Here is a 10,694-nt window from a genome sequence, read left to right on the forward strand (position 1 = left end):
GGAAGAGATCTCAGGTTACGGGGTCCAGTCCCAACTCAACCATTCCACCAGGGCTTTGTCCAGTCCAGGTTTAAACACCTCTAGGGATGGAGAGCCCCCCCCCCCCCTCCCTCGGGAACCCAGCCCAGCGCTTCCCCACCGGCCTAGGGAAAGAGTTTGTCCTAATGTCCGCCCTAGGCCTAGGTGCTTTGGGATCAAGAGGGAATTTAGAAGAGAAGGGGAGATTTTCCAGCCGCTCCCAGTGCTTGAACTGTGCAGGGTGTTTCCAGATAAAGCCGCAGGCTGCAGGCCGGCAGAGGCAAAGGGTTCGGAACCCAAATGCTCCCCTTAGAGGGGCCCGGAGCCCAGATCGGCCGATGGGACCCCAGAGGCAGGGCGGCCGAAGAGGAGCGAGAGTTCCCAAGAGCCAGCCCCTCTGGACTCACAGCTTAGCGGCCATGGAGAACCTGCCTGGCCGCCCTTGTGACTACAGGCCTAGGGGGACTCGGCCCCCACCCCTCCTGCCCCATGGGGAGTCTCCGGCTTCCCCTTCTGCGGGGGGGGGGGGGGCGCTGTTGCCTTGGCTTGGTGGCCGGCACATTGATGGCTTGGGGGTAAGGAGGGGCCCCAGCTGGGGGGGTAAGGAGAGGCCCCAGCTGGGGGGGTAAGGAGGGGCCCCAGCTGGGGGGGTAAGGAGAGGCCCCAGCTGGGGGGGGTAAGGAGGGGCCCCAGCTGGGGGGGTAAGGAGGGGCCCCAGCTGGGGGGGTAAGGAGGGGCCCCAGCTGGGGGGGGTAAGGAGGGGCCCCAGCTGGGGGGGGTAAGGAGGGGCCCCAGCTGGGGGGGGCAGTGGGCCCGGATTCCTGGGTTCTCTCCCAGCTGTGGGAGGGGGTGGGCTCCAGTGAGCCAGGGCAGGTGGGAGCTCGGATTCCGGGATTTGAGCCTCCTCCGGGGATGAACCCCCGGCCCGTGCTCGGATCCCCTCTTCCCAGAGCCCCCCCATGGCCGAAAACAAGGGCGCGGGCAGGGGAAACTGACCAGAAACTCGAGCGAAACTGGCCGGCCGGTGACTCAGGCCGGGGAAAGGGGAAGTGGGGAGCCACGAATCTGAGCTGCCAGCCCCCTGCGCCCCCCCCCCCCCAGCGGGGTGCAGAACCCAGGCGTCCGGGCGCCCCTCCCCCGCCGCTGCCGCGGGGGCTGGGGCTGGCTGGAGCCGGCTGCGGAGGGCAGGCGGAGGGGCTGGGGGACCGGCCCTGCAGGGCTAGGGGCTGAGTTTCACCTGGGTGATGTCACGGGGAGGGGAGGGGAGGGGAGTGGGCGGCGGGTCGGTATTTAACCCCCCCGGGGACGCTGCCTCCCTGTTGTTGCGAGTTGCTGGGCCGGGCAGCGAGGAGCGCGGAGGGAAAGTTTCAGCGGAGAGAGACAGGTGAGAGATGGAGACTGGGAGCCCGGCCCCTGGGGTCCCTCCCCTCCCCTCCCAGCCGCGGGGGGCAGTGGGGGCTAGTGGCTAGCGCCGGGGCCCCTGGGGTCCCTCCCCTCCCAGCCGCGGGGGGGCTAGTGGCTAGCGCCGGGGCCCCTGGGGTCCCTCCCCTCCCAGCCGCGGGGGGGCTAGTGGCTAGCGCCGGGGCCCCTGGGGTCCCTCCCCTCCCCTCCCCTCCCAGCCGCGGGGGGGCAGTGGGGGCTAGTGGCTAGCGCCGGGGCCCCTGGCTTCTCCCCATCCATGTCATACCCCGGCAGAGCGCTGTTTGTGGGCCGCGGGGGGCGGGTAGGTTTTACTTTGGTCTGTGTGCCCCCGAGGACCTTCTCCCCGCCCGTGCCTCAGTTTCCCGTGCCTGAAAAAGACGGCTACCTCCCCGCCCTCCCCCCGGGCTTTGAGCCTGGGCTGCCCCTGTTTGCGGGTACCGGAGAGTGGCCCCTCCCGCCCCCCACGTGGGTCGCGGCTGCGGGACAAAGGGGCAGCTCTCGGGGGAAGGGAGGGGAGGGGGGGAAGGCGCGGCTCCCCTCCCCCTCCGTTTCATCTGAAACTGCCCGCGCGGCGGGGGGGCGTTTCGCAGAAACCTGCGGACAATGGGGCGGAGGTGAGACCGGGGGAGGGTCTTTGTGTCCAGCGCTCCCCCCACCTGCCGCGGCGTCCCGCCCCCCGCCCAGCGAGCCGGACCCGGGCGTCCGCCCCCCTCCCCACCCGCCCCCCCCGCCCAGCGAGCCGGACCCAGGCGTCCGCCCCCCTCCCCACCCGCCCCCCCCGCCCAGCGAGCCGGGCCCAGGCGTCCGCCCCCCTCCCCACCCGCCCCCCCGCCCAGCGAGCCGGACCCGGGCGTCCGCCCCCCTCCCCACCCGCCCCCCAGCCCAGCGAGCCGGGGCAGGACCCAGGCGTCCGGGCTCCAGCCCCCCCCGCCCCCAATCCCGCCCTAAGCCGGGCTCGGACCCAGCCCTGCTGCCCCCAGCTCCACGCCACAGCGGGGGCCCCTCCAGGCGGGTCGGATCCGCTCCTGGGGGGAGGGGGGCTCCGGCCTCCCCTCCCCGGCCACCCCCGGAAAGGCGGGGCTGAGCCCGGCCCGGCCAGGTGCCTGCCCCAGGCGTCGGGAGGGGCCGGGCTGGGGGGCTAGGCCCGCCCCCACGGGCCGCTGAGCCCGAGGCATGTGCGGCGGCGGGGCGAGTCGGGGAGGGGGGGGCGGGCCTGGGGCTGCCTCCTTTCCCACGGCTGCACGTCGAAGCGCTTCGCAGCCCCAGCCCAGCTGGCTCGGCGGGGCGGGGCGGGGCGCAGTGGGGCAGGGCTGGGGACGCCAGGCCGGAGGGCAGCGCCTCCTGTGGGCGCTGGGGAAGGGCCAAGCCTGGCGTGCCTGGCCATGGGGGGGCCCTGCAGGGCGGCCACCGGGCAGGAGAGCAGGGGGCAGCGACCCCCCCCAGAAAGGGGGCAGCCGCATCAGGTGGCTGGGGGGAGGCACCATGGGGAGGGCTGGCCTTGCCCCAGGTAGGGACAATTAGCTGAGACCCCCTCAGCACTAGGGAAGGGCTGCTCCTCCCCCCCCTTGAGACCCAGCAGGGGAGGGGGACGCCACCAAGTGGGGTCACTGAAGGCTGCTGGAGCCAGAACCCCTCCCCCAGCAGCCCCAACACTGGCACATTCTTCCCTCTCCTGCTTGTCTGGGGGCTCCCCCTGAGTTGGGGTCTCCCCTCACCACCTCCTCTCTCTGCAGGCACCTTCCCACCCAGCATGGCCTCGGCGGGTCTCCAGATCTTGGGCATGGCCCTTTCGGTGGTGGGCTGGCTGGGGGCCCTCATCTCCTGCGCCCTGCCCATGTGGAAGGTGACGGCCTTCATCGGCAACAGCATCGTGGTGGCGCAGATCATCTGGGAGGGGCTGTGGATGAACTGCATCGTGCAGAGCACGGGCCAGATGCAGTGCAAGGTCTACGACTCCATGCTGGCCCTGCCCCAGGACCTGCAGGCCGCCCGCGCCCTCATGGTCATCTCCGTGCTGCTGGCCGTGCTGGCCCTGCTGGTGAGCATCGTGGGCGCCAAGTGCACCAACTGCGTGGAGGACGAAGGCGCCAAGGCCCGCATCATGATCGTCTCCGGAGCCGTCTTCGTGGTGTCAGGCATCCTGTGCCTCATCCCCGTCTGCTGGTCGGCCAACACCATCATCCGGGATTTCTACAACCCGCTGGTGTCCGAGGCCCAGAAGCGGGAGCTGGGGGCCTCGCTCTACATCGGCTGGGCTGCCTCGGCCCTGCTGGTCCTGGGGGGCGGCCTCCTCTGCTGCACCTGTCCTGAGAAAAGCACCAACTACAGCGCCCGCTACACCGCCGCCGCCTCCCAGCCCCGCAGCGACTACCCCAGCAAAAACTACGTCTGAGGGGCGGGCGGGCGGGGTCCCCAGCGCCCTGGGAGACGGCTGGGGGCAGGACCCGCTCGCAGCAGGGCAGGGACGCAGAGGCAGGCGGGGTCCCCAGCGCCCTGGGAGACGGCTGGGGGCAGGACCCGCTCGCAGCAGGGCAGGGATGCAGAGGCAAAGCGGCTCGACTCGGTCAGCCCTTAGCTTCTGGGCCCTTCCATGCCCACCTGGGCTTTCCTCTTGTGGAGGGATTTCCTGCCACCTCCGAGCTGGTCTTCCCGTCAGAGGCCTCGCCCCTCGCCTGGCTCCTCCAGCCCCGTTCTCCCCACCCAGGCCATGCAGAGAGCGACTTGTGCTGCCGCCCATGAGACTGCCAACTGCTGAAAGTTAGAGGGGTCTCTTGGGAGGTCCCCTAGGGCACCCCAAGTCTCTCCTGTCTGGAGGAGGGCGGGGTTGGGTGCCCTAGCTGTAACCTGTGCATGTGTCCCACATAGCCCTTAGACGGGAGTAGAACCTGCTTCTTTTTATAAGACCAATAAAATCTTTTAAGTTTTTGTACGTAGCGATGCCGTCCTGTGCTCCTTGGCGAGGGCTCGCCAGCCTGCTGCCGCCCCGCTCCCCTGAGTCGCAGAGACCTGCTCCCCCACTCGTGCTTGCACGCTGCCCTGGCTGGGGTGGCTCCGTTGTCGCCGTCCGCACCTTGTGGCCTCAGCTGCTGCTGGCCTGCCCCTCGGGGCCGAAAGACCTGGCTGGTAGCAGGAGGGCAGCTCTGGAAAGTGGCACAGACTTGTCGGGGGGGGGGGGGTGTATGCCACAGCCTGCACAGACCCAGGGAGAAGCTGCTGAGGGAGCTGGGGTGTAATGAAGGGAAGTGAGCTGTCAGCTCAGGATGGAACCCAGGAGTCCTACTCCTGCGCACGCGCACCCCCCCCACACACCACACCCCCTTCCCCCAACCCTACTGCCCTCCAAGTGTTGGGGATGGGACCCAGGAGTCCTACTCCTGCGCACGCGCACCCCCCCCACACACCACACCCCCTTCCCCCAACCCTACTGCCCTCCAAGTGTTGGGGATGGAACCCAGGAGTCCTACTCCTGCGCACGCGCACCCCCCCACACACCGCACCCCCCGTTCCCCCCAAACCCTACTGCCCTCCCAGTGTTGGGGATGGGACCCAGGAGTCCTACTCCTGCGCACGCGCACCCCCCCACACACCGCACCCCCTTCCCCCAAACCCTACTGTCCTCCCAGTGTTGGGGATGGGACCCAGGAGTCCTACTCCTGCGCACGCGCACCCCCCCACACACCGCACCCCCCGTTCCCCCCAAACCCTACTGCCCTCCCAGTGTTGGGGATGGGACCCAGGAGTCCTACTCCTGCGCACGCGCACCCCCCCACACACCGCACCCCCTTCCCCCAAACCCTACTGTCCTCCCAGTGTTGGGGATGGGACCCAGGAGTCCTACTCCTGCGCACGCGCACCCCCCCACACACCGCACCCCCTTCCCCCAACCCTACTGCCCTCCCAGTGTTGGGGATGGGACCCGGTCGGCCTGGCTCTCCAGTCCCCTGCTGGCCTTTCCCTCTGGGTAATGTGGGGGCACTTCGGCTCCCAAGGCCCAACTGCAGGCGCTAAAGGAGGCCAGCGGCATGGCAGGCCTGACTGGGCCGAGCATACCCAGGCTCTGCCCTTGGCTGGGTGGCAGCTGCAGGGGAAGGGGGCGCTTTCCAGGCAGTCCCTGTTGCTGGCTGCCTCCCTGCCGCGGGGCGCTGAGCCGCGGTCTCCTTGGAGGCACCTGGGGCCAGTGTGCAGGGCGAAGGGGTGGGAACAAGCAGCTTTGTATCCAAGGAACAAACCCCCTTCTCCCTGGGCCTGTTGGGGAGCAGGGCCCCTCCCTGCCTTGGGAGGGGGTGTGCCCAGACCCAGCCTGGCCCCCGGCTGCGGGGGAGCCGGTGGTGATTCAGCCCCCGGTGCTAGCCGCCCCCAGTTCCAGGGGAAATGTAGCTGGCACAGGAATGTGCTGGTGCCCATCCAGCTCGTGGGAGAGAGGCCCTGTGGGCTGGGAGCCAGCGGAGAAATCGGCGCTGGAAACACACACGTGCGAGCTGGTCAGAGCCAGCCCCCCCCCCCCACAGCCAGCCCCCCCCCTCCCAGAACCAGCCCCCTCTATCCCCTCCTGCCACTGGGGAGGTGCAAGGAATTCTGGGACTGATGCAAGGTGCCATTTATGGGAAGGGGGGCACTGCTTACCCTAACCACTCCCCAAAGATGGACCCAGCCTCTCAGGGAGGGGGGACACTTACTTGCCTCCACCCACATGCCCCACTTTACCCCCCCATAACCACCCCAGGCTTTCCTTCCACAAGCAGGGCCCCCCCCCCATGAGAATCAGGCTCAGAGGGCAGAGTAATAGACTGGCTCTTTTATCTCCATAATGTCACGGTAAACGGGCTGAGTCCCTGCATGCATTGTGGGGAGCAGTGTGCACCAGAGAAGCCTGCTCAGCCCCATGCCTTGGGAACTCCCAAATCCCACTCACCAATGACCGACTCTATCAGTGGACGGGGTGAGACCCCAAAATCTTGGGGACTGCTGGAGCGGCCAGAGACCGACCCTGAGACCGCCCAGGGTCCGTGTTCCAGGTGATGGCTTAGCAGGTCTCAGTTCAGGGAGCTGGGACAATCATTAACCTTTGAGCAAACAGAGCCAGAGTGAGGTCCAGCCAGGCTCCATGGGGTCATGGCTCCCTGGCCTAGCCCCTCAACTTGTCCTCTGTCCAGTCAGCTCCACCAGCAGCCACCGATCCTGTCCTGGGCACGGTGTCTGTCCTGCTTCCCCGTTGTCCGTTGGTTCTTCGTCCTCCCTGCCGGCTCCACCTTTCGCACGGGGCTCCTGTAGTCCTCCCCTTTGGTCCTGTTCGCGCTCTCCCCATTTGTTTTCTCCTTCCTTCCCTGGCTCTCCCCTCACTCGCTGGCGCTCTTGTCCATCGCTTGCACCCTCCCCCCCACATTCCTTTGTCCCTTTACCTGGGCTTTGGTTCAGTCCGCTTCTCCCTCCTTCCGTACCCAGCCAGCTGCCCGTTCCTCTGCATCCCCTCGCTCCGTTGGCCACGCGTCTCCTTCCACATTCTTTGCTCCCTCCCTGACTCACCCTCTCCCCTCGGCACGGCTTTATTCTCTCAGCCCCTTGTTCAGTCATTGGGGCGTTTATCCCTTCGCCTGCTGGCTCCCTCCCTCCCTCCCCTCTTCCTCCAAGCACTCCTCATTCACCCTGCGCTCTCCCGTCACTCCCTGCTCAGCCAGCCAGTCCCCTCTGCTCCCCTCAGACATAGTCCCTCTTGTCCACCCCGCTGCCCACTCCGGACCTCCCAGCCGCCATGTAGCCAACCCGGGGCGGGTATCTCTCCGAGCGGGGTGGGCAGGAGCAGCAAAGCAGGGCCCCCCCGAGGAGCAGCAGGACCGCAGCTGCCCAGCCAACGTACAGGGCCGCCCCCAGCTCCCGCTTCAGGGCCTCGGACACCAGCGGGTTGTAGAAATCCCGGATGATGGTGTTGGCCGACCAGCAGACGGGGATGAGGCACAGGATGCCCGACACCACGAAGACGGCTCCGGAGACGATCATGATGCGGGCCTTGGCGCCTTCGTCCTCCACGCAGTTGGTGCACTTGGCGCCCACGATGCTCACCAGCAGGGCCAGCACGGCCAGCAGCACAGAGATGACCATGAGGGCGCGGGCGGCCTGCAGGTCCTGGGGCAGGGCCAGCATGGAGTCGTAGACCTTGCACTGCATCTGGCCCGTGCTCTGCACGATGCAGTTCATCCACAGCCCCTCCCAGATGATCTGCGCCACCACGATGCTGTTGCCGATGAAGGCCGTCACCTTCCACATGGGCAGGGTGCAGGAGATGATGGAGCCCAGCCAGCCAAAGATGCATAGCCCCATGCCCAAGATCTCCAGCCCCGCAGAAGCCATCGCCGGAGGAGGAGGAGGAGGAGGCCGAGGGCCGAAAGCGGGGATGCGAGGTGGTCTCAGCGGAGGGCAGCTCAGGGGACGGGCGGGAGACACCACGGCTGGGAAGGCTGTGCGGAGAGACGAGGCTGCTCAACGGGCAATGCGAAGCCAGAAAAGGGAAGATCCCCCTGGAGGCCAGGGCTTGGGGAGAAGACGCCTTGTGAAACGAACCGGGGAGCCGCGTCTGGGAGCGGGGTCCGGACGGAGCCCGGGGGAGCCGGCCGAGAAGCGGGTCCGGAAGGGAACGGCCGGGGGAAGCAGCCAGCGGCGGATTCCGAGGGGAGCGGCCGCGTGCGGGAGAGGGGAAGGCGGGTCCGGTGTCGCAGCACTGCCACCCCACAGAAGCTCTTGTTTATCAGCAGGGCTCGCGCTCCCTGGCGGATCCTGGGAGCTGGGCGGGCAGGGGCGGGGGTATATGAGGCCTCCACAGGTGAGGGGGCGGGACGGGGGAGGTGTGGGAAGGCACTAGGCCCTCCATGGCAACCCAGGCAGGAGGGGGCTGGGGAAAGAACAATTATTCCTTTGGCTTGTGCCTAGAGGCTGCCTGCTCCCGTGCGGGGGAGGGGGCGAATGGCCAGCCTCTTGTTCCATGGGAAGGGGCGGTATTCCACCACATGCTGGGCTGCTGCAGGGGGCTGGCTCTGGGGAGGGGCCGCTCAGCCCTTCTAACCCCACGCTGGGCCCTGTGCTCAGGGGTGGGCTGGCTAACGGGATTCCTGGGTCCCCTTAGCAACCGGCCAGGACCCTGGGCTGATAAGGGGGAGCTGAGCACACACAGCTCAGCCCTGCTGATAAGAAACCAGCCATGGAGCAAACACGGGGCCCCAGGGGGAGACTGGCTGGCCCAGAGGGATGGGACATGGGACCCGGGCCCCGTCCCTGGAGTGCCCGCCAGCTCCGATCCAGCCTCAGGGCAGGCGACTGGCTGGCTCACGCGTGGGGAAGAGTACGGGGGGGCCAGTCCCCTCTAGGGGGCGCTGGCTCCAATCCAGCCCCAGCTGGGGGCTTAGCAGGCTCTGGGGGTAGCTTGAAACTGCCAAACCCCGGCATAGGAGAGAAAGGGAAACTGCCAAGGGTGGCTGCTTTTCTAGGTCGTTGCTATGTGTGACCATGGCCCAAGCCGATTCAGCTGGGAGATAGGACCCCGTTGCCAGGGGAACAGTTGGCTGGGAGACGGGGCACCTGGGAACAGAGCAGTCTGGGCTCTCACCTGGGATCAGGTATCCCACCGCCTCCCCCAGCACAGCTGCAGGGGTGCCCACTGCCACCGTGTGGCCAAGGTGCGGAACTGCAGCCGATGGCCCCCAGTGAGCCCAGCCAAGGGCTCCCAAACTGCAGCCCAGAGCCGTCAGTGCCCCCCACTCCCGCCCCACAGCCCCTGCCAGCCCAGCCCTGCCGGTGCCCCCCACTCCCGCCCCACAGCCCCTGGCAGCCCAGCCCTGCCGGTGCCCCCCACTCCCGCCCCACAGCCCCTGCCAGCCCAGCCCTGCCGGTGCCCCCCACTCCCGCCCCACAGCCCCTGCCAGCCCAGCCCTGCCGGTGCCCCTCACTCCCGCCCCACAGCCCCTGCCAGCCCAGTCCTGCCGGTGCCCCCCACTCCCGCCCCACAGCCCCTGCCAGCCCAGCCCTGCCGGTGCCCCCCACTCCCGCCCCACAGCCCCTGCCAGCCCAGCCCTGCCGGTGCCTCCCACTCCCGCCCCACAGCCCCTGCCAGCCCAGCCCTGCCGGTGCCCCACACTCCCGCCCCACAGCCCCTGCCAGCCCAGCCCTGCCGGTGCCCCCCACTCCCGCCCCACAGCCCCTGCCAGCCCAGCCCTGCCCCCCAGCCCTACCCATGCCCCTGAACCGTAACCCACAGGCCCTGCTATCCTAGGGAATGCGGGTTTGGAGTGAGGGGCACCAGCACACCTCTGGGTGTTGTTCTGGTGTCTGACGCCCTCTCCTGGCCATGTCCGTGCAGTGTGCGGACTGGCTGGGCCCACACAAGGGGGAGGCTCTGTGGACCTGGGGGAGTCTCCCGGGCTGTTGGCAATGCAGACGCTCCGCCCCCAGCACGTACTGAGGCAACAGAACGATGCACGGACCGTGCCCGACGTGGGGCAGCAGCAACACCGGAGTCCCCAGATGGCTCAAGTGTAGGCAGGGATGGCAGGAGTGTGGGGGACCCCGTATAAGGAATTAAACAACCTGACCCGCAGCCCCTGCCAGCCCAGCCCTGCTGGTGCCCCCCACTCCCGCCCCACAGCACCTGCCAGCCCAGCCCTGCCAGTGCCCCCCACTCCCGCCCCACAGCCCCTGACAGCCCAGCCCTGCCAGTGCCCCCCACTCCCGCCCCACAGCCCCCGCCAGCCCAGCCCTGCCCCCAGCCCTGCCAGTGCCCCCCACTCCCGCCCCGCAGCCCCTCCCAGCCCAGCCCTGCCCCCAGCCCTGCCAGTGCCCCCCACTCCCACCCCACAGCCCCTGCCAGCCCAGCTCTGCCAGAGCCTTCCACTCCTGCCCCACAGCCCCTGCCAGCCCAGCTCTGCCAGAGCCTTCCACTCCTGCCCCACAGCCCCTCCCAGCCCAGCCCAGTCCCCAGCCCTGCCAGTGCCCCTCATTTCTGCCCCACAGCCCCTGCTAGCCCAGCCCTGCCGGTGCCCCCCACTCCTGCCCTGCATTCCCCGCCAGCCCAACCCAGCCCAGCTGGTGCCCCTCACTTCCACCCTGCAGCCCCTACCAGCCCAGTCCAGCCCCTCCAACTCTGCCAGTGCCCCCCACTCCTGCCCCATAGCCCCTGCCAGCCCAGCCCTGCCAGTGCCCCCCACTCCCGCCCCACAGCCCCTGACAGCCGAGCCCTGCCAGTGCCCCCCACTCCCGCCCCACAGCCCCTG

General features: G+C 68.8%; 2 protein-coding genes across 2 annotated transcripts; one reads left to right on the forward strand and one right to left on the reverse strand.

Moving 5' to 3' along the window:
• The first annotated feature begins 1,250 nt into the window (after positions 1 to 1,250).
• LOC102460547 (claudin-6-like) lies at positions 1,251 to 4,373 on the forward strand. The gene is made up of 2 exons (XM_075928760.2): positions 1,251 to 1,402; positions 3,174 to 4,373. Exon 2 carries the CDS (start codon positions 3,191 to 3,193, stop codon positions 3,830 to 3,832), a length of 642 nt encoding a protein of 213 aa, XP_075784875.1. The 5' UTR covers positions 1,251 to 1,402; positions 3,174 to 3,190; the 3' UTR covers positions 3,833 to 4,373.
• Positions 4,374 to 6,220: 1,847 nt separating this feature from the next.
• Positions 6,221 to 8,240, reverse strand: LOC102458879 (claudin-9). The gene has a single exon (XM_006113805.5). It carries the CDS (start codon positions 7,783 to 7,785, stop codon positions 7,135 to 7,137), a length of 651 nt encoding a protein of 216 aa, XP_006113867.2. The 5' UTR covers positions 7,786 to 8,240; the 3' UTR covers positions 6,221 to 7,134.
• Positions 8,241 to 10,694: the final 2,454 nt, after the last annotated feature.

Source organism: Pelodiscus sinensis, chromosome 5 (assembly GCF_052426305.1).
Source record: "Pelodiscus sinensis isolate ZL-2025 chromosome 5, ASM5242630v1, whole genome shotgun sequence".
NCBI lineage: Eukaryota > Metazoa > Chordata > Testudines > Trionychidae > Pelodiscus > Pelodiscus sinensis.

Coding starts and splice junctions, on each gene's coding strand:
- LOC102458879 (XM_006113805.5), bottom strand. CDS start 7,785: ATGGCTTCTGCGGGGCTGGAGATCTTGGGCATGGGGCTATGCATCTTT.
- LOC102460547 (XM_075928760.2), top strand. CDS start 3,191: ATGGCCTCGGCGGGTCTCCAGATCTTGGGCATGGCCCTTTCGGTGGTG.